A 23603-nucleotide genomic window follows, 5' to 3' on the forward strand; every position below is an offset into this window, starting at 1 on the left:
TTTGGATTTTTGGATTTTTATATGATTTTCGAAACTATGGTTGAGGATTATGCTTTCGAAATTTTTTTTGTATTTGAATAGTGTTGTTTGACATTACAAAATTTGTTTGTGATTTTCTTTTGTTTAAGTGCGTTTTTTTTCTCTCAGGTCACACTTTTTTTGCGCCTAGAGGAGGCATGTGCGCCTATCACATTTAATAACTATGAGTCAACGGGCAGAGGAAGAATCCAAGTTGCTATCAAACTCAAGCTAACGTGAAAAGGTGAGTACCATGAGTACTCTAATTAGTATGTAAACTTTACACTATAATTATGTATAGGGTTCATTTTAGCGTTTGTGTATTTATTTCACTCATGGAAACTTAAGTGGTAAAATAGATTAGTTGAAGATCACTGTTTATGGGTTTGGAAATTGTATGGTAAAGTGTTAGTTGTAATAATGTTTGTTACTTATTTGACACAATCGTTGACGTTAGTTTGACCCGTTACATGATGATTAATATTGTTAGTGAACGTGAACTAAATTAACCTTGTAGTAATAATGACAAAGAAATAACATGAATTAGTTCACGAGATTAATATCACGTTTGTGGTAGGTCTAGTGGCTTGTTTAGTTTAAAGAGGTTTTGGTCGTTATGGGATGTGAAATGGAATTGGAAGTAACCGATCTCGAGTTGCGATATTAATAGATTGTGAAGTGGTTTGGTTCATATATGTATCATCCGTTTAATGTCATTTGATGTGATTATAATGTAAAGAATCAGTTATGAAAGCTCGGGTTCGTACATGCAAGTTGGAAATGCAAAAAAGAAATGGAATATGGGGCTGCAGTCCTGCAGCCAGCATAGGCTACCTTGGTATTAGCATAGCTTACGTTGGGTTGGGGTGGCTACATTGAATCCGTCTATATGGAGATGAACACTGACCTAGCAAATGCTACGTTGGGCACGGTTTGAAATTGGATTTTTGATAAATTACAAACAAGTTATGTTGGTTTATATACATTTTTGTATGATTAATACTAATCGTGATGTGTAATTCCTTGGGTAAAAAAAAACAAAATCTATATCTTAGCTCGGGATTAGAATGGGAACATGAAGATAATTTTTTGGAGAAGATAAGACATTGAATGAGGCAATATCTCGTGGACAAGTAAATGAGACGATGTAAGGAGTAAGGACATCAAGTATTTAAGTTTGTTCATAACATATGAAACTAACAAAAGTAAAGCTCCATAGTAGGAAGGCTTGTGTTAAGGCCTCGGATCGGATTAAACAAAGATACCTTTTGTAAATGTGAAAATGATTACTTTCAATACCTCATGTTTGGTATAAAATATGTTAAGAATGTTTTGTAAACTTGTATTGGAGAAAATTGAAATGAAAACCGTAAAGTCGTATTTTAAAGGTATAATCAAACTAAAGGTTGTGTAAAGTTTTTATCATCAAAATTATAAGATAAAAACAATGGACCGTTGTTTTTCCGCATAACAACTCAATTATTTATTCTGAGATACGCATTCATATCATCATCATTAGGTACGCATAAATGTGTTTAAAATATTTTAAAAGTTATATTTAAAGAAATTTAAAAAAATTGCGTACCATGCTTTGAACCAATAATTTTAAAAGTTATATTTAAAGAAATTGCGTACCATGCTTTGAACCAATTTGCAGGTGTGAATAAATTGTTTCATCTTCGTGGGGTCCCAAAAAAAAAGTATCTAGGTATACAGTTACAGAAATTATGTGTGGAGTTCAAAGGGTAAAGTGGTCATTTACTAAAAACATTTTAACGAATTTGATATTTTAATTACTTTATAAGAGCATATATGACATTTTTAGTTTTGGATGGGTATATATGATATTTCTTAAGTTTGCAAAGGTATATATGAAATTGGGCCATATAAACCCGAAAAAAACACCAAGTTTGGCTGAACCTGGTGGACACTGTTTATGAAGTTAAATTAGACATATATGCATGAGGTTTAAATATGAAGAAAAATAACAATATTAACATTGTAATTAGGTATTGAATCCAGCATTACTTTGTTACCCAGAACATGCAACATATATGCACCTAATAACAACTCACAACTTGCAGTTTTGACCATTTTGAGTCAACTGTTGTCTCAAAACTCTCCTCATCACCTTGTTTGTTGCTGTCCTAGGAAGTGATGCAAGGGGCACCACATCATAAACCTTAAAAACCAAAAAGTCAAAAGTTAAAAGTCAAATCATGAGAATTCATAGCTTGTCAAATAGTTTTTTAAGTAATAAAATGATACCTTAAACAAAGGGTTGAGATTCTTTTGCAAAGCTGTATTCAATGACTGCTTCAAACTACTTAATTCGGGTGTCGAATCATTGCCATCTTTGAAAACAACCGCAACTACTAACCTCTCGGGCCCACCGCCAACTGGTGTAACCCCTATAGCTGCGGTCTCAAGGATTTTGTCATCAACCGAGTTGCATACACGTTCAATCTCAACCGAACTTACCTGCACCACCCGTTATTTATCTTAAAACAGTACTTCTAATAATCGGAGGTAGGCGTGTAAAAAGCCAAGCCGCTCGTGAGCCACTTGAGATAGGCTCGTCAATAGCTCAAATCAAGTCGAGCTTAAATGAGCTCGAGGCCAATAATAAGCTTGTTCAACAGATGAGCCCAAGCCCGAGCCCAGGCTTTACTTATCGAGCTTGAGTTGGCTGGCAAGCCCATTATTTACATAATTTTTATTTAATTTAATATACTGATTATATATTTATGTAATAACTATATTCTATACACAGTTATGATATATATAACTAAATAATATATATTCTATTATATATAAAATTTGTAATCATAAATATTTATAAAAGCTAATTACAAATTTACACACCTCTAACCAGAGATGGCAAAACAAGCACATTGTTTTAACGGGTCAAAAAAGATAACTTTTTGGACAGGTAGGGTTGACACGGAACCCTTTTTCCCACAAGTTTTTATGTTTTTTAATAACTAATTACACTAATAGTCCCTGTAATTTGCTCAAACCAATAATATGAGCAAACCACATAGACTATCTGTGTAATTATTTTTTTTTGTTTATGAAGAATTAGTTTGTTAAATATAATTACAAAGAGCTATACCTTAATACCGCCAAGATTCATGGTATCATCTGCACGGCCATGGGCGCGATAGTATCCTCTAATCGTGCGCTCAAATACATCTCCATGCCTTCTTAGAACCTAAGATGAAAAAGTTTTAAAAAAGGGTAAAAAAACGATTCGGGTTGCAAATTTGCAATGGTTCTTATGATACGGGTCAAAACAGGTTGGATCAGGTATGGTTGACCAGAAAAGAATTTTAGTTTCTGTTTCTTATGACTAAACTATGATTACAAAAAACAATGGAATTAGAATAATAATCAAAATAATTAAATAAAACAAGTTAGTTTCTTGTACCATTCGACATGAGATGAACCGAAGGGTTTTGTTATTATGATTGATGATTAAAGAGATACAAGATAGCCCATTATATAGGGAACAAAGTTACATATTACCACCATCTAAAGATATAAAATACAATAAACGTTCTAACCATAGTCACATGGATCGCGGTACGTTCCGGTACGTGGTAAGGGAACTTGTACGCGGTTCGTGCATTTCTAAAATTCGGTACGAGGGATGGTAGGTTCATTCGAAACGCCAATTCGTTACGCGGTACGGTGTACCATATAATCTGGTACAGTGTATCTGAATAACACTGCATATATATAGTTAATTAATAATAGAATACATAATATATATAGATATATATAATATGTATGTATATATTAAATAATTAATTAATATTATATTAAATAACACTTAACAATCAGTTTAATTAGTTTAAATTTAATTAGACAACATGATAAAAGACCAAATAATAAGTATGAGTATGCTTTAAAATATTAGTTTTCAATCTATTTGGCTTCCGATATACGTTTCCTTCACCAATTACGATATATTTTAATACTATTTATCTAACCGATGCGTATTAAAGCAACCCATCGTAAAAAATCAAAACCACCACCGGAAAAATTGAAAACACCGTCGTAACAATCGAAGCCGACTCCGGAACTGTACCGGAATGCAATTTTTAACGTTCCCAAACACCGATATCGTTCACCGGGAACGCGAATCGGATTAAAGTAGAACGGTTCATGCAACAATTGGGAACTTTCAATTTCACCGATCCGGGCCGCGCACCATCGGCGATCGGTACGATTTTGTACCCGTTTCTGGTACGTGCGATCCAGAACGAAGATCGCGGGTGATTCTACGTTTCCTGTGACTATGGTTCTAACAGCCCCCCGCAAGCTAAGGGCGGGGAACGACCTGAAGCTTGGACCGTAAAAGGAGAAAACGTTGTGATGGTTGAGGCATTGTGAAGATGTCAGCTATTTGATCACCTGTGGATATAAACTAAACATTTAGTTTGCCTTGAGCCACCTTTTCTCTGACAAAGTGAAAGTCAACTTCAATGTGTTTTGCTCGTGCATGAAACACGGGATTTGCAGACAAATAGGTGGCACCCAGATTGTCGCACCATAGTGTGGGTGAGATTTTAGTTTTAATACCGAGCTCATGTAGAAGAGCTTCTAACCAAATTATTTTTGTTACCGTATCTGCAAGAGCTTTATATTCTGATTCAGTAGAGGAACGGGAGACCGTATGTTGTTTGTGGTGTAACATCCTGTTTTCTCGTTTCGGTTAATAAAATAAAATATGAGTTATTATGAGTCGGGCTTGTGTTGGGTTAATTAATATGGGTAGTGGACTTGGGTTAATAAGGAAGGGAGAAAGACCATGGGCTTAAGCCTATGACCCGTAATATATAAGCCACTTCCTTTCCTTAATTCATTCATTCACCCATTCCATACACCACCCAAAACACACACTTAAGCTCTCTCTCTTATTCTCTCTTTCTCCAACTAAAACCAAGAAGAATCGATTCCCGACCCGAGGTAATGATAGTATGTTATTGTATGGATCCAAACCCGCAAGATCTAGTCGCGAAACGACGAGCCGACACCCTAAACCGTTAAAGTCACGGGATCCGGATTGAATCGGGTATAAACCGATCAAAAGACGAGTTTAGGGGTCACCCTAGCTCAGATTTGGATCGAACTGGACAAAAAACGGTGAAAACGGTGGAAAACAACTGAGATCTCGCTTTTCCGGCGAGATCACGGTTTTCCAGTGATGACTGCGCCGGAGATGTGGGTACGAGGTTAACGAATGTCAGAGAATGTTTCTGACAATCTCTGACCTAACCCTAGTTCGTTAGCGGAGACATAACGAATTAACAAGCAATTCGTTATGCTCATTCGTTAAGAGGAGATAACGAATTAGAAGCAGTTCGTTAAGCTAGTCGTTAAGTAATTCGCTAACAGAGATATAACGAATGAACCCTCATTCGTTAGAAGGTTCAATTCGTTACAGAGCGGTCATTCGTTATACGGGCCAATTCGTTATAAGGGTCAGTTCGTTATAAAGGTCAGTTCGTTATAAAAGACCCGTTCGTTATAGAATCCCCATCCGTTAAAGAACTGAATAACAAATTAGAATTTGAGAACTGGATAACGAATTAGACTATGAAGGAATGACAGAAAGGTCCCTGGACTTGTGATATAATGGATTAATTACAAAGAAGCCCTCGAACTTTATGAGTTAGCAAATAAAATAATAATTTAAGATTCTAATGAAAAATGTGTTAAGATAGTTAATGGAAATAAATTTTTTTCCAAGCTCGAACCCAGCCAGGGGCTCTGCCCCTTGGACCCTGCTAGGAGCTGCCGCCCCTAGAACCCTGCTGCCAGGGGCGCTGCCCCCGGACCCCCGTTCGTCGAGGGTTATAATTAAACTAGAAACGCGACATGTGTAGTGATAGTTAATTGATACGAGTAATTGTTATACAGTTAGTCGCGCACAACTAAAGAAAGGAATAACCGTAAACGGTGAACGTAACCGCATTCAGTTGAGTTTCTAGCCCCACTTTCTTGTTATGTTTTCGGGGATGTGTGCATACTCGATGTGAAGTGTGAATACACTTACCTTAAGTGGTAAGTGTATGCTATAATGTTTGATATGATATATATATATAGATGTTATGAATGGATGTCCGTCGATGCGTGAACGATCTTCGAATATTGCACGCGTAGACAGGGAAAGTAATGTTTGTCGGTGCGTGAACGATCTTCGGATATTGCCCGCATCGCCAAGAGAATGATTGCCAGGTAATAAGCAGTGTGTATGGATGTTATGTTGTGACTTGTTTAGGCACGTCGAGTAGAGTGTGGTAGAATTGGTAACAAGTTGGTAATGGTGTAAGTGGCATGACGATAGTACGTGGTAGGGTAAGCCTATACATGTCTTCGTTATTAAGTGGCACACCGATGTTACGTGGGAGGGCAAGCCTTTACATGCCTTCGTTAAATAAGTGGCAATACGTAAGTACGTGGGAGGGCAAGCCTCAATGTGCTTCCATAATTAAGTGGCTAAGATGTAGGGGCAGTAAAGAGGTTAGCGGTGAGGTGAGCAGGTTAGATGAATGACTATGTGTCTTCGGACGCATATGTATATATAAATGCATGAAATGGTTGTATGATAAGTTGTCTGATTAACTAAAACTCACTCAGCGTAGCTGACTTTTAGTATGCACGCAGGTAAATACGCTTTAGGAGCTAGCATGAGAACGGCACATGGAAAGGATTGAACGACTGGCATCTAAAGACGGAAGAAATTATGTTTTAATGATGATGTATTATGATACGTTTTAATGACAAGTTTGTATGTTTTGTAACGAATGATTTAAGTTAACATTTCCGCGAAAAGTTTTAATTAACTCTGATATTTAGAACTGTATTCATGAGTAAATCCGACATGAAATGTAGGGCACCGGGATTGGGGCCTTACATGCGGACGGTCCACGAGATAAGATTGTGTCCCAAATATATAGCGAACCCCTCGTGGACCGACGGTCATCAAGACAGCCGGCCCAGTCGGCATCAGAATAAGCTCGAAGAGAGGGTGGTAAGTGAGCATCTGTGAAAGCATGGAGAGTAGAGCCCGAATCATGACGAATGAAGAGACCGTACCTAGATGTGCCCTTTAAGTAGCACATAATTCGTTTTACTGCAGCCCAATGGTTTTCAGTTGGAGCATGCATAAACTGACAAACCTTATTAACAACAAAAGTGACGTCGGGGCGCAAAAGAGTGACATACTGCAAAGCACCAACAGTTTGGCGGTACTTGACTGCATCAAGAAACAATAGGCTGTCATTGAGAGTCAAGATCTGGAAAGCACTCATCGGAGAAGAAACATATTTGCACTCTGAAAGGCCTGATCGTTGAAGAAGATCCAAAATGTATTTCCTTTGAGATAGGAGAATATTGTTACCGTGAGGAACAATTTCAATGCCCAAAAAGTAGTTTAATGCGCCGAGATCTTTGATGGAAAAAATGGAACCGAGCCAATTAATTATGTTGTTAATAGCCTGATCGTTGTTGCCTGTTGAGTCAAAGATTTGACTTGATATGACTTAAGGAAGATTGGAATCTTCTCAACACTCCCCAGAAATGGCTAAGTACGGAATCCGAGCACACTTGGACTCCCGAGCAGGTTTTACTTGTCCCAGCAAGGTATTTTGCTCTTCGGGCAGGGTTATAATTTAGAATTCTTCTTTAGTGTCAATCCGAGCAGGGTTCACTATGTCTAGCAAGGTTGTTCTTCATAGCCAAGCAAGGTTTACTTCCGAGTAGGCTCTTGGCTAACCAAGCTTTTGAAGCCAAGTATTTGGAAGATCTAGCAAGGTATTCAGTGGTCCGAGCATGCTTGATGGAAGTTGATAAAGAATAATCCTAAGGACTTCGTCGGGCAAGGTTCAACTCCAAGCAAGCTACAGTGTTACCAGCACACTTTGTTTTGCTAATAAGTTATTCGTTAACAAGGAGTTGAAAGGATTTCTGAAGAACAAGTTTGCTCGTTAGGTTATATCGGGCAAAGTTTGATATGATCAAGAAGATTGAAGTCTGCTAGGTGAGTATTTTCTTTGAAAAATACTCACAGTAAAGTCTACCCAGAGAACTGTTCTCCAGCACACTTCAAGGTTACCAGGTCTACTCGTAAAAGACAAAAGGCACAGTGCCTACTCGGAGAAGACAACTAATACAAAATCTAACCGGAAGATTTGTTTTTACACTTAGTATAATTATGAATATGTAATTTGATTATGTACCTATCATTAGGGTTTCTAGAAGACAGGATAGATATCAGATTATCAGGTGGTGACAGGCCTATAAATAGAATAATTTAGGGCACGCCTACTACGGATTTTTAGCTTTACACTTTTCAGACCTAATCGAATATTCCTGATTGAGTGTGACGGCTGTCCTATGATTGTACCAATAAACTTTCCAAACAAGATACCCTAATTGATTTTGCATTTGTATGAACCTTTATATAAATGGAAATCTTTTGAGTGATTGTTTGTGTTAGCTACATTTAAGATCCTTAAGCAACAATTCTTTTTGTTTCTGATTCCGCCATTTACAAATAGTTAATCTTTCCAAAATAGCAACGTCACCAACCTTCTTGTCGACACATTTATTGTGTGGGTTGTGACATTTATTGTGTGGGTTGTGACATTTATTGTAAGTTTGAGTGATTATTCGGGACCGACATTGCCCGTGATGATGATATCATCAACATAAACAAGCGTGTCACCGTTCTTCAAAATAAAAAGAGATGGATCAGTTTTAGACCCATAAAAACCGAGTTGGTGAAGAGTAGTAGACAAGCGATGAAACCAAGCTCTTGGTGCTTGTTTAAGGCCATACAATGACTTGTGAAGAAGACACACATGATTAGGCCATTTGGGATCAGTAAAGCCAGGTGGCTGCCGAATGTAAACTATTTCAGTTAAATCACTATGTAGGAAGGCATTTTGTACATCTAACTGTCGAAGGGACCATTTGTTTGTGACAACAAGAGACAACACTACACGAATGGTTGTTGACTTTATAACCGAGCTGAATGTCTCATGAAAATCAACACCAGGTTGTTGCCTAAAACCTTGAGTTGGGCTTTATAACGGGTTACCTTGTCAACAACATCCTTCTTTAACCTGTATACCCATTTGCAAACAATAAGATTAGTGTTTTTGACATAGGGTACGAGTGACCATGTTCTGTTCTTAACAAGAGCATCCATCTCGTCAGTCATGGCTTGTCGCCACTCGGGAGATTTGTTAGCGACGGTAAACGATGTAGGCTCAGTTAGGAGATTGGGAGCAACTGAGGTGTGATAGGATGAGGGATTATATGGCGTGGTCCGTTTGGGATTAGGCCGAAGATTGGCGGGTCGAGAGCGGGTAGGTGGTGGTGGTGGGGTTGGTGTAGTTGGTTGAAGCAGCATAAGTAGGATCAGATTGAGGTTCAGTTGAGGCAGGTTCGGAGGGAGGTTTGTTTGAGGCAGGTTCGGAGGGAGGTTTGGTTGAGGCAGGTTCGGAGGAAGGTGAAGTGTTAGATACAGATTCTGTGGTGGGAAAACTAGTAGGGAAAGAGGTTATATATGGATCAGTAGGTTTATGAGGTGATGGTGAAGTGGACAGTTGAAATGGTAAAATCTCCTCATTGAAACGAACATTTCTGGCGACATAAACACGCTCGGTGGCCAAATCCAAACACCGATAACCATGGTGAAATGGACTATATCCAAGGAAGACACACGGAGTGGATCGAAAGTCCATCTTGTGTCGATTATAAGGACGAAGGTATGGAAAACATTGGCATCCAAAGACACGGAGAAACGAGTAACCCGGGCGTCGTTTAAAAACATGTTTAAAGGGTGATTTGTTGGAAGAGACCCGAGATGGTCAATGACCGATATCCTTGGTTTAAAAAGGCGCGCCTGCGTGAGGCGCTCGAGGCATTTTTGAAAACGCCTTATTTTACGTGAGGCGATAAAATACATGAGGCGCCCTGAGGCGACGCATTAGCGGGTGAGGCGTGAGGCGCTTGAGGCAGCGCTTCATGTGATGCAGTCTGAATTAAATAAAAAACGTAACTGTTTGGGACCATTTGCTTAAAATATTAACGTTGGGAACATTATCAGCCATATAATATATATATTTATCATTCTATCTTCAACTCAAATCACTCTTTAATTTTCATATTCAAAGTTTATCTGCTCCTCGATTATTACTCCCATCTTTTTTAATTAGTTCAAACTTATCTTCTCCTAATTATTACACATCTTTTTATGACTCAAGGTATGTTTTCTTCATTATTCCTTTTTACTATACATTTATACTTTCTTTTATTATTAAACGCTTGTGTAATACATTTTTTTATATTTAATCAGCTCGTTTTTTAAGAACGTATAAGTGTTTTGCAACTTTTAAGTATGTTTTTATAATGTTTAAACTACATATAAAGTATCCATGATTAGTTTTATAAATATGTATTGTTTTTATTATTGACTAACAAGTAGAATATGTCATGTATAATTAATTTTTAGTATTTTTTGTACTGAGCGCCTCACGTACGTGAAGCTCTCGCCTCACGCCTAGCGCTTTGCGCTTCGGTTATTTGGACCAAAACGCCTCGCCTCGCCTAACGCTTTTTTAAACCAAACCGATATCTGAGATATTGGTTATTGCAGTGGGATAGCGGTGTATGCATATATATATATATATATATATATATATATATATATACATAGGATTGATTTCTTTTGAGAACCGCTTTGAGCTTTAAGAACTCGAAAGAACTCAACGTAACAAATTTTTTTTTTTACACATGTGTAATACGTAAGTGTAAGTAACGTACAAAAAATTACCGTATTTTTTTACACACCGAATCGACTTATTACACATGTGTAACTAACATTTAAACTTGTGCAATTATCAAAAATACTTATTCTCTTTCCTGATTCATTTTTTAATCAAATTTAATCTCCGCCACATATTCAAACTCATTTAATTAAATGTGTGGTCCAAAATTGAGTTCTTAAAGTTCTTACAACTCATCAAGTTCTCAAAATATCTCTCCCCTATATATATATATAACACCAAAAGTTATCAAATATTCTACAAAACTATTTCTAAATTTATGAATTTTTTATATTTTGAATGTTAAGTAATTTATAAGAATGTTAAGTAGTTTATAAAAATTCAATAAATAGGGTGAACCGAAATATTTTTGCCCAAGCCTATAACAATCAATTAATTATTAAATAACAAAATGATTCAGGCCAAACTTTTTATTTTGGGCCAATATTTTATTTCCAAGAAATTTGAAGCTCAAATAGTAAACTGAAAAACCAAACTGAAATCGAGAGGTTTTCAAAAACTCAGCAACCGAATTTTCTGCGTCGGATTTGACCCACTAACATAACCCATTTAACACCCCAATAAAGGTGACTTATTACTAACCTTCCCATTCCAAGAAGGCATGCCTTTGAAGTAGACATCATAGTGGTCAGCATTTAACAATGTGCTTGATGCTCCAAACATTAGGGGATTAAGTGCCAACTCACCAACTCCAGGTACATTTGCTGGCTACAAAAAAGTCAAAACATCCCATATTCTAGTCAAATATGATCTTAAAAATTATATATTGCAATAATTATTTAATTATTTGAATAAATGATTTACTAGGTTTATGTAATAAAAATACACTTTGGACAACATGCGACTTGCTTCCCTCTAGCCTTGTAACGAACCTAACGGTGCATGTTCATGTTCTTCGTTTAACTTTAACCGAACAAGAGATTGAACACGATTACACAAATAATTAAACAAAGAGGGTTTTCTTGTTTGTATTCATCCATTAAGCTAATGAATGTGTTCATGTTCGTTCGTTAACAGTATAATTGTATAAACGTACAGTTTATGAACATAAACGAGCAAACGTAACTAAACATTGATGAAAGAATACATTGAGTGAAAACCATGTAAAAGTTTACGTCAATATCAATCTATTGCGCCTAAAAAGTTGGTAAAACTAGGCTAAATGTAATGGTGATATACTGATATTGTAATCACATAAAAACTAGACTAACTGTAATGGGCATAAAAAATTTAGAGAAATACTTGAAGAGACATGAGCAAACCTAAAATAAACATAAACGAACTTAACCAAAAAATGTAAACGGATCTAAATGAGTGAATGCAAACGAACTTTCACTAACATAAATGAACGACCGAGACATGCGTTCATGTCCATTCGGTTATTATATGAGCAAACATTGTTGTTCATGTTCGTTCATTTATTAATAAAATAGCATAAACGAATTTCTTTTCGAACAGTTCATTGAACGTTCGGTTTGTTTACAGGCCTATGTTCTCTCTAAGCTAAGCTTCTTTCGTTAGCCACTAAAAATAACATATAATCCAAATTGTCATCTTTCTTCTTGTAGTTCTTTTTATCTTTTGAGGGGTATATTTTATGGAAAGATAGTACTTACTATAGGAATTCCATCTGTGCCAAGAATAAACAGATTAGATCCTAAACTTGGTGTGCTGAAAGCAGACAAGCATTGAGGCTGCAATAATGATCCTGTAATAAACCCACCACCAATCTCCGTGCCCTCACAATACTCAATAATCGGTTTGTATCGAGCTCTCCCCATTAACCAAAGGTATTCGTCCACGTTAGAGGCCTCACCAGTTGACCCAAAGCACCTACCATATTGAAACAGGTTTCGGTTGAAACAAGTTGCTTTACTGCGATTTTAAAACGGTCCAGATTGGCCCACAAATAAAATTTTGTACATTATGCTAACAATTTCTAATATTCAGAGTTTAACTAGAAAAAGAAAACAAACTGTTTTCATCTGATAGTAGTAGGCGAACAGAGCATGCTTACGTTTGTTCATTTAATTACAACCGAACAAACAATCAAACATGACCAATTAAAAGAACAGAGTTTTTTTTGTGTTTGTTGACTCGTTCGTTAAGAAATGAACCCACCCGTTTCCGTTTATGCTCAGTCGTTAACAGTATAAACAAACGGTTCACAAAGGTAAACGAACGAATATAACTGAACATATATAGCGAACCAATTAAAAGTAAGTGTGAACAACGATGTGCTGCATCTAAAAAGTTACTAAAACTAGACTAAATTGCAATGGACCTAAAAATCAAATGAATATATTAACGAACGTTGACGGAGGAAAAACGTAAACTAACGAACACTAATGAATTTAAATGAACAAACGCGAAATGTGCTCATGTTCGTTCATTTAACCAAATGAACAAAAAGTTTCGGCTATAATAAACGAACTTCCTAACGAACAATTCATTGAATGTTCGGTTCGTTTACAGGCCTAGATAGTAGTAGACCAGAATAAAAGGGAGTGATTTGACGCTAATATTAAGAATCAGCAATACTCACCGGATGGTTGACCAGTCAAAGCCAGCTGTACAATTCTTTGTTCTCCATGCCCTTACAATACTTGGAATAACTCCCAACATTGTTACTTTTGCATCCTGAAAAGTTTCAACAATGAAAATACATTACATAAGGCTTGGTTGGATGTAGGCTTATAAATGAACCGAACGAATACGGACGCAGCATGCTCATGTTAGTTCTTTAACTTTAATTGAACAAACGATCAAACACGAACAGTTAAACGAACGGGTTTTCTTGTTCGTTGTCGTTCTTAAGTAAATGAACATGTTCGTGCTCATTTATGCTAGTTCTTTAATGATATAATGAACAATTCACGAACATAAATGAAAGTAAATGAAATTTTAAATAAATATTAAAATGATGAACTTAAACAAGCGTGAACTAACGTTCATAAATGAAAGTAAATGAACGAACTTAAACGAATTTAACATAACAAACGTTCACAAAAATAAATGAACGAATGTAACATGGGTTCATGTTCGAACTTAAACTAACGTAAATGAAAGTAAATGAATGAACATAAACAGATGAATGAACAAACATAAACAAATGTTCATGAACATAAATGAATGAACGAGACATGTTTTCATGTTTGAAATTAAACAAAAACCAACGAACATAAATGAAAGTAAATGAATGAACATAAACGAATTTAAATGAACCAACGTAAATAAACGCTCACCAACAAAACATGTGTTCATGTTCGTTCATTTAGCTCAATGAACAAAATTTATAGTTCATGTACATTCATTTATTAAGTATTAAATAAATGAACTTCCAACCGAATGGTTCACGAACTGTACAATGAATATTAGTTCGTTTACAGGCCTAGTTGGATGGATTGGGTAACGGGCCAAAACGGTCAGTTTTAGTATGCATGAAAGTCGTTTAGCCCTGAAACTTTCACCCTTTTTTTACAATAGCTAATACCATTAATATGATTACAAAAGCTATACTAGTACAGTCATAATCAAAATATTTTTATTAATAAACCAATTTGTGCAACCTTCAACGCTTCAACCCATTTCTAAATTTGGTTTATTTCGAAAAAGTAGATACTTTAGGTATAGAGTTAAGAAAAAAACAACCTGAACAAATTTGGCAAAGCTAGTAGTGAGGGGAGAACCGTTAAATAGAGCAATCGAAGCCCCATTTAGTAACGATGCATAAACGAGCCACGGGCCCATCATCCATCCAAGATTAGTGGGCCATGCAACCACGTCACCTTTGCGGATGTCCAGGTGGCACCAACCATCTGCGCCTGCCTTAAATGGTGTTGCAACGGTCCATGGGATTGCCTTTGGTTCCCCTGTGTTAGATTCAGGTGTTTAATAATATTGAACATAACTAATAAACAAAATAACAAATATAGTATTTCCTATCTGTGGTTCCTGAAGAAAAGAGGATATTTGAGAAAGCTTCAACTGGCCGTTCCACTGAAACAAACTCAATATTCCTGTACATTATAAATAATATTCATTCTGAATGTACTTGATTATTTTATCATTGGTTCACCAGAGACAGATCATCGGAAAGAGGCTGAATTTAATAAAAAAGTCTTTTTTGTGAGAAGTGTATGAAGTCCAGGACCATTGATCAAGGGAAATCAGTGGCTGAAATGAGGTGGTGGCAATTTTGTAATAATTGGAAGGAAAAGCAACCACTGTTGACTTATTATTGAGAACAAAAAAAATAAGCCTAAACCATTTAAATAAATACAAAAAAACCACTAAACTATATTGTTCATATGATTTTTTTTTTCACTTTTAAATGTTTACCATGCATAGATTATGCGTAGGAAATATACCAATGCATAATACACATAAGCTACCATGTGCAGGTTGTATGTATTTTTTTTAGAATGTTAAAAAAGATGAATAAACGATGCGTTTGAATCATATTCCAGTATTTTAATAATTTAAAAAAAAAACGAATGATTTACTTTGTTCTTCTTATTCTAGTAGAAAACTGTCTTATGCAGAGAACCCTCTCCCATATATGTGTGTGCGTGATGTGTAATTATAAACACATGGTGTGTAACTATACAGGGACTCCGTACCCTTCACACGTTAAAAAGTCTTGTTAATGTCACAAGATTAAGAAAAAAGATAAAACATACTTGTAACTTTCAACTTGTTCTAGAAAATCATGCCAGGAAATATCACCATCACGCAATTTCATACTAAGACTTGAGCCTCTTGCAGGAATAACAATAGCTAAAGGCGATCCAGCATCAACAACCCGGCTGTAGAATGTGCCATGTTACCACTATGTGAGAATAATGTTAACTTTTTCTAAAAAATTTAATTATAAATACAAGAACAAGTGAACAACACCTGTATAATGGAAGGCTTCTGTCACCCCGGATAATCACATCCTGAAAAAAATTAAAAAATTAAAAGTAGTCAAATACATAACATTGTGTTATTCAATCGCTTATACAATGATAAAATAAGTAAATAAATAATAACCTGAGTAAAAATTGCTTTTGCTTTTGATAATACAAGTCTTGTTGAAATCTCACTTGGAGCAAAACTATCAGCAATGGATACAACCACATAGCCTGATAAAACAATTGCCAGATAGATCACCACAGATTTAACATCCATAGGCATATCAATCGCAATTGCCGATCCCTTTTCAAATCCCAGTTTTTCAAGAGCATATGCAACCAGCCTAAATAATTTCACAAGAATAAAAGTTGATTCAACAGCATATAACAAAAGTATCCAAAAATAATTAAGCATACCAAACCTCTGAACGCAACTTCTCGAATGTCATTTTGTTGACGGGTGAGTCGTCGTCATCTCCTCCTTCATCGCGCCATATAACCGCTATGTCACTTGATTTTCTCTTACTGTCTAAATTTAAACAATTTCCAGCAGGATTCACATAAGCTCCAGGAAGCCATTGACCTCCTGGATGCAAGAGTTGACTTTCTTCAGATGGATCATCGACTAATATGCGGTTTGGAGGCATGGAAAAGGACACACTCATTTCATCCAATATTGTTTTCCAATAGACCTGTCCTGTCATTAACTCATAAATAATCATGCAACAAAAATCCCAAATGGTTTTCCTCAAGATTGAATTGAATATATACCTCTGGATTTGAAACTGAAAATTCATGAAAAGCAAGGTAGCTTGAGATAGGATCTTTATAAGTGGGACCCAATAACTCCTTTCCCTTTCTTTCTAATAAGCTACCTATGTTTGTTGATTTTGCATCTTCCCTGTATGTATATCATGCCAACGAGTAGTAATCAGTTAGTTGCCAGCTACATTACTAAATTGAAATGAAGGAAAAAACTTATATATACTTACGAATCAGGCAGCCATGCTGGAGGATCGGGTCCGAAAGCGATGTAGCATCCGTAATACATCATCTGGTGAAACGAGAAAGGAAGATCCGGATTCAAAACTCGGGTGGATATTCGCTTCCATGTTTCTTCCGGAGTAGCCTTCTGGATGTGGATGATTTCACTCACCTTCTGGTGAAGTTCACTGGCGGATTCCACAGGGATTCCGAGCTCAACTATGTCTGACATGCAGACGGACTCCACTGATTTCAAACCCATTCTTGATTCTCTTCTTTCTGCTAACAAACCAGTTGATTAATATTGTTATCCTGATTCAGTTATTACAAGGATAGGATTTGTGATAATATTATTTCTAGGCTTGCGTACAAATGTTAAACGCCTCTCTTCTTTTTATATATATATAGTAATAAATTAATTAATTAGTAATAAGAAAGATGTTTCATTTGTGTTTTTCTTTTTTCTTTTTTCTTTTTAACACGAGGGAATTACCTCTATCTAATATTTTTCTTGTTTGTTTTTCTTTTAATTTAAGTCTCTATTAATTTTGTCGCTTCAAGCTTAACTAACCTATCAGGCAGGAAACCTCTTGAATTATATTTCATATTTAAGGATGAATAAACACGAAATCACCCCTAGGCCTAACAACTTAGTCCAGGGGTTAAGATTAAGCATCTCCCACAAGAGGTTTAGTATTATCCAACACAAATGAGCAGAGCCACCTACAAAACAGAACACCGTAAGCTCATTACAAGAAGGATGTGGGAGATGTCTTCTCGTAACCACCCTCCGGCATGAGAATCAGTATATGTATACGCGCGTCAGGGGAGTTGGTGGGCAATATGGCCAACCAACATGGACGTTTTGTACTATGTAGTACTATTAACTATGTGTTGTCAATTTCATATTGGTTGGGTGTCCTTTTCCATGATGATACCTTATTTTTGTACCATGTTTATGGAGATCTTTAACGGACTATTTTCCGAGGTGTCAGGGAATGTTTGGCGCCTGATGATATGTTTTATAGCGTCGTAATGTGTATCCGGCGTTTGGCTAGCCGGCAGAAGCGTGCACTCTATAAATAGGTGGGTTTGGGACCCTACCTCTACAAAGACTATAAGATTTCAAGTTTTAATCATCACCTCATGCCATTGTAGGCCAACTCCTTCATCCAAAGTTATTATTTTAGTTCATTTGTGTTTTAATTATTAGCAAATCACATGCATTTATTTATGGCAAATTTGGATTTTAATAATACCAATTAGGGCCAATAATAATCTCAATCGAGTTTATTTCCACTGGTGGTCTCAATTTTTTAAAAAAATGCCTCTCAGTGGTTCACCGTTAAAAAAAAAACTTAATGACGTTAAATGTTTTTTTCTAATTTCATATTGACTTTTTCTGGATTTTGATCGGAAGGATGATACGAGGCGATTGATGTAAAACTTAGATCGAAACCATGCTCCAAATGACTTAATTTTTGTTACTTGGAAGTTCAAACACTCAATTTGAAGTACTAATCAAGTTGTTTGGGGCATCGTTTCGAGCTAAGTGTTACATCAATCAACCCGTATTCTCCTTCCAACCAAAAGCCTTAAAAATCAGTATGAAATTCGATAAAGGTTTAACGTCGTTAAGTTTTTTCTTTAACGATGGACCACTGAGAGCCAATTATTTTATTAATTTGGGACTAACAACGAGAATAAACTTAATTAGGATTATTATTGATTAATAATATTTAGTTGAGATTATTAAAATCCATTTGTCCTTTATTTATTTGTTAAAGCATATTGTAAATAACAAATGAACCAACGTGATTTTCGTGGATTAAGGTTGCAAATTTAGATTATTAACTAGTATTCTTACCCGCGCTTCGCGGCGAGGGCTAAAGTGAACTACTACATGTGCGTTGCGCCGGATCATGTTTAAAGCATTACATGTTTAAGTGGTTGGAACGTTATACATGGCATTTCATACTAACAAACATCCCCATCTTGACACCTACAAAAGCCGTTTTTGATACCATTAGTACATAAAGACAACAAATTTTTTAATGATATTGGAACTGTTAAAGTCCAGATTACTACTAACAAACATCCCCATCTTGACACCTACAAAAGCCGTTTTTGATACCATTAGTACATATTAGATGATATAAATTAGAAGCAATATGAGTTTAAGGCCAACCTAAGTTACCTAACCATTTATAAAATTTTAAATTTAACAATGGGCCATAAATCCTACCTATATAAATAGGTCAACTGGTTTTAGCACATGTAAGAATAACTCAAATGGTTAAACGGGCCTTGTTTGGGTTAACTTGCTAATACGCAGGTTGTGTTCGGGTTGACGTGGCTTAACCAATCTCATATGTCTTCCAAAATAAGGTTAGTTCATATTTTTTTCCAAGCCATTTTTTACCCGAACAATACATTTGTTTTTTAAATTGACTCGTTTAGACCGGGCTGACTTTCATTTAATAGGAAATCAACTAACAATTTCCTGATTGTTATAGCTCATTTAAAAGGAAATCAACTAACAATTTCCTGATTGTTATAGCCTTAGTAAAGATACCAAACCATCTACCAATTTCTAGCACACTAAGACACTATATAATGGTCTTTATATTTAGCTAATAGTTGGCTTTTGCATATATAAATTAAGTTGGACTTTTGGCTTATATAACATGACAGCTGACTACTGATATACTAACCGAATTTGGACGTCGACTACTTTGACTCCACAGTTAATAAAGCAGTTGACCTTCCCTATTATTTTTGTCCATTTACAATCAAACTTCAAAATAATACGTTTTCTCTTTTGGGTAAGTGTGACTATTTTGTTAGCAAACTTACCCAAAAGGATTTAGATTTTTGAATGTAAATATAAAATTATTTGTTGAAAATTAAACTCACTCTGTAAAATAATCTTTGTGCTCAACTACCCAAATTAACTGTATCACATTGTATCCGGCTTCCCTAATATAATGGAGAACCTGAAAAGCAAAAACTATAATGTAGTTAATTGGATCCCAAAAATAGGCAACAAAAATTATGATTGATATTACAAAATAAAACAGCATATATGAAAGATAATTATTATGTTTGCATGGTCAATTGGATCCACGCAATGTATAATGGACCACTGGATTTGAATTTGTATAACTTACGTATGCCTCATAACCTCAACCTATGTAAATCCTTGCAATTCAAATGATAAGATCTAAGCGTTTGTATAGAATATCTTCATGAAGCACTAAAGGCTACAAATTCAAATCCAAAAAAATTAAATAACTTCACAAATTTAGACCTAATAATCATATAAATAAAGCATTAAAAAATCCCTGCACCTGCATTTGCAGGTTGTAATCACCACAAAGAATTCAATTTTTTTTTTCTAAAATCAGTTTCTGATAGCTGTATTTCAAAACATATAACAATTATCTCTAGTGACTGAGTTATAAAAGGCAATGCACATACATATACACACTTTTCTTCATCTAAACACTCAATAGTGCTTATCTACTTTCAAAAATGACCAACATATTTAACAAATACAAATGCAAATAAATAATGACTAACATGTGAATTCATTTCTATTTATAACTTATTTTTCTTTCTTAGATTTTTATCTTACACAAGTACAACTTATTCATACAAAAATTTCATTATGTCCAAAACCAGTTTATTCCAACTCAATATATAATATCCATCAACAAGTAGTTACATTATGATGAATAGTACAAAAAACTATCTTACACGTGTTTGCATTAATATCAACTAAAAGTGTACATTCTACACAAAAATATATAACCTACACTTGTTCTAAAAATAAGAAAACATATAACCTACACACGAAAAACATATAGCCTACACACAAAATTCAGCATCAATAAAATACACACACACACGAAAAACATCTAACCTATACACAAAAAATTATCCTACACAAATACAATTATTCATACATTAAAATTCCTTTCTATCAAAAACCAATCGAACTCAATATATCAATATTCATCAACACGTGGTTACATTGTGATGAATAATACAAAAAACTATCTTACACATATTTGTATTAAATGTCAATAAAAAATATACAACCTACACAAAAATATATAACATACACTTGTTCTAAGAATAAGAAAACATATAACCTACACACAAAAAACATTTAACCTACACACGTGTAGGATATGTGTATCTTTTTGTAGTTTATATAATTGTTGATGTCAAATTACATATGTAAGTTGTATGCATTTTTGTATGTTTTACGTTTTTATTGCTCAAAACAGTGTAGGTTGTACATTTATTGTTTGTATTTAATGGACACATTTGTATGATATTTTTTATTATTGTTTATCACAATAATTTTTATCAATTGAAAAAAAATATATATTATGTTTTGATTTTTATTGTTAAAAAATACGCGTTGATATATGCTGATAAATTTAGTGGAAAGAAATTGTTTTTTTTAATATCAAGAAATAGTATTATATGAATAAATTGTATTTTTGTTGGATAAAATGAAGATAGGGTAAATAAATTATAAAACTGAATTAGTGTTTTTATATTTGTAATTATTATAGTTGAATTAGTTAGGTATATTAATTAGATAGAAATTTATTATGGTTATATTAGTTGTATTAACTGAAGAGATTGAGTGCATTTATTGTTGTATTTTCATCATTTTCCTTTTATTTTTAAACATTTAAAACCTAAAATAAAACTAGTGGCTCATATTCATTTCTCGGGGTAATATCATTTCTCTCCAGAACTTAAGCGTGTGTGTGTATATATATATATATTATAGGAAAATGATCAAGAGAGAACTCCTACTTAGAGAGAGAACTAGAGAACTAATAAAAAAATATTATTATTTTAATTAAAAAAAATTTTTACTTTTTTTTTCTTTCATCCTTCTTATATGTTGTTATTCCTCACCACCAAAAAATATAAAAATAAAAAAAATTCGTTGTGCAACACGTCGACTTTTTTATAATGCATAGTGCAATAGTAGTATTTTGATAAGTGAAATAGTGTTGAATAGCATATGTGTAGTTGTTTGTATTGTATATTTGCAATAGTATTATTTTATATACAAAAGTTAAAAAAAATCGATATAGTGCATATGTGCATTAACGTTGTATTACGTATATGCATTAGTGTGCATTGCATACAACAAATATTGTTGTAATCGCACATATTCAATAATGTGAATTGTATAATGCAATTGCGTTGAATTATATGTAATAAAATACTATTGCATATAAAAAATACACATTAGTGCATATATGCACCAAATCGACATGTTTTTTTTGAATGAACAATATCAACTTGTTAGAAGGAGGAAACAAAAAGAAATCAAAAAATATTTTTTTAAATAAATAATTCTCTATTAGTTTAGTTCTCTTTTTAAGAGGAGTTCTCTCTAGATCCCACCCATATTATATATATATATATATATATATATATATATATATATATATATATATATATATATATGATTGATTTCTTTTGAGAACCGCTTTGAGTTTTAAGAACTCGAAAGAAATCAACTTAACAACTTTTTTTAAAATATTTTTTACACATGTGTAATACGTAAGTGTAAGTAATGTACAAAAAATTACCGTAATTTTTTACATACCGAATCGACTTTTTACGCATGTGTAACTAAAGTTTAAACTTGTGTAATCAGCAAAAATATTTATTTTCTCTCATGATTCATTTTTTAATCAAATTTAATCTGAGCCACATATTCTAACTCATTTAATTAAATGTGTGGTTCAAAATTGAGTTCTTTAAGTTCTTACAACTTATCAAATTCTCAAAATATCCCTCCCCTATATGTATATATATGAGAGGGTTATCCTAAAAATAAGTAGTTTCCTAGGAAGACTAGGAATAAATCATAACCATTGGATCATGTTAATAAATGGTTGAGATAAAAAATTATCAATAACCGACATAGTTTCCTAGAATTACTCTTTCATCATTATAACCGACATAGTTTCCTAAAACTGTTCTTTCACCATCATTAATAATGTCAAATGTCAAAAATTTATTGGTTCTTATCATTCTTAGGAAACTCTTTATTCTTATTTAAACCCTTATATATATATAGGGGTGGGTTAACATACAATAATGCCTTATCATACATTACGTACGCGACATTCCAGAGCGTTAAATTAAAAAACACACGGTGGCAATTTTGTAAATAACCCAACGTAGTTCGCGATCAAAATCGTCGATTACAAATCGACTCTGATCCAAATTCCGAACTCGTCGCTCAATCTATTATAATTCCTAAACTCTAATCACAGCTTAAAGTATGAAATCTCTAAAGTCAAAAACCAAATCAAAATCGAACGGCGTTGAACATCAAGAAATGTTCCAAATTGATCAAAAAATGATGATTTAATCAATCGAATTGATGTGTAGAAGTATTTAGATTCATCAATCGATTATGAAATTGCAGAAATAATGCACTCAATCGAGCTCTGACTAGGGTTCAAAATATTATGTTTAAACGTTCTGAAACAAAACTGAAGACCTTCAAACGTTCTAACCAAAAAGAACATCTTTAAACGTTCTAATACGTTCAATGAAGTTCTGGGTGTGAACATCTTTAAATGTCCTAATACGTTCAATGAATTTCTGGGTGTTAAAAAAATGAGCATCTTTAAACGTTCTAAGAAGTTCTGGGTGTTCAAAAAAGTTTAGCAGTTCTGAACTTCTAAACTAACAAAAAAAAATTAAACACCTGTAACATGAAATTGAACACTGAAATCACTTCATATTATCTCGTAATCATCGAACAATTATCAATCGACCGTCAATT

General features: G+C 34.3%; 1 protein-coding gene across 1 annotated transcript; it reads right to left on the reverse strand.

Moving 5' to 3' along the window:
* Positions 1 to 1926: 1926 nt before the first annotated feature.
* LOC143608266 (putative acyl-activating enzyme 17, peroxisomal) lies at positions 1927 to 17025 on the reverse strand. The gene is made up of 14 exons (XM_077083359.1): positions 16771 to 17025; positions 16550 to 16679; positions 16196 to 16470; positions 15918 to 16122; positions 15783 to 15823; positions 15566 to 15691; positions 14844 to 14902; positions 14535 to 14770; positions 13429 to 13523; positions 12500 to 12716; positions 11466 to 11591; positions 3134 to 3232; positions 2287 to 2499; positions 1927 to 2200 (listed from the first exon to the last, which is right to left on the reverse strand). The coding sequence occupies exons 1-14, from the start codon at positions 17022 to 17024 to the stop codon at positions 2090 to 2092; spliced, it is 2187 nt and encodes a 728-aa protein (XP_076939474.1). The 5' UTR covers position 17025; the 3' UTR covers positions 1927 to 2089.
* Between the last annotated feature and the right edge of the window lie 6578 nt (positions 17026 to 23603).

The sequence above is a fragment of the Bidens hawaiensis genome, unplaced genomic scaffold, assembly GCF_021521415.1.
Source record: "Bidens hawaiensis isolate Kalapana, Puna unplaced genomic scaffold, B.hawaiensis_p1.1 tig00002132_1, whole genome shotgun sequence".
NCBI classification, from domain to species: Eukaryota; Viridiplantae; Streptophyta; class Magnoliopsida; order Asterales; family Asteraceae; genus Bidens; species Bidens hawaiensis.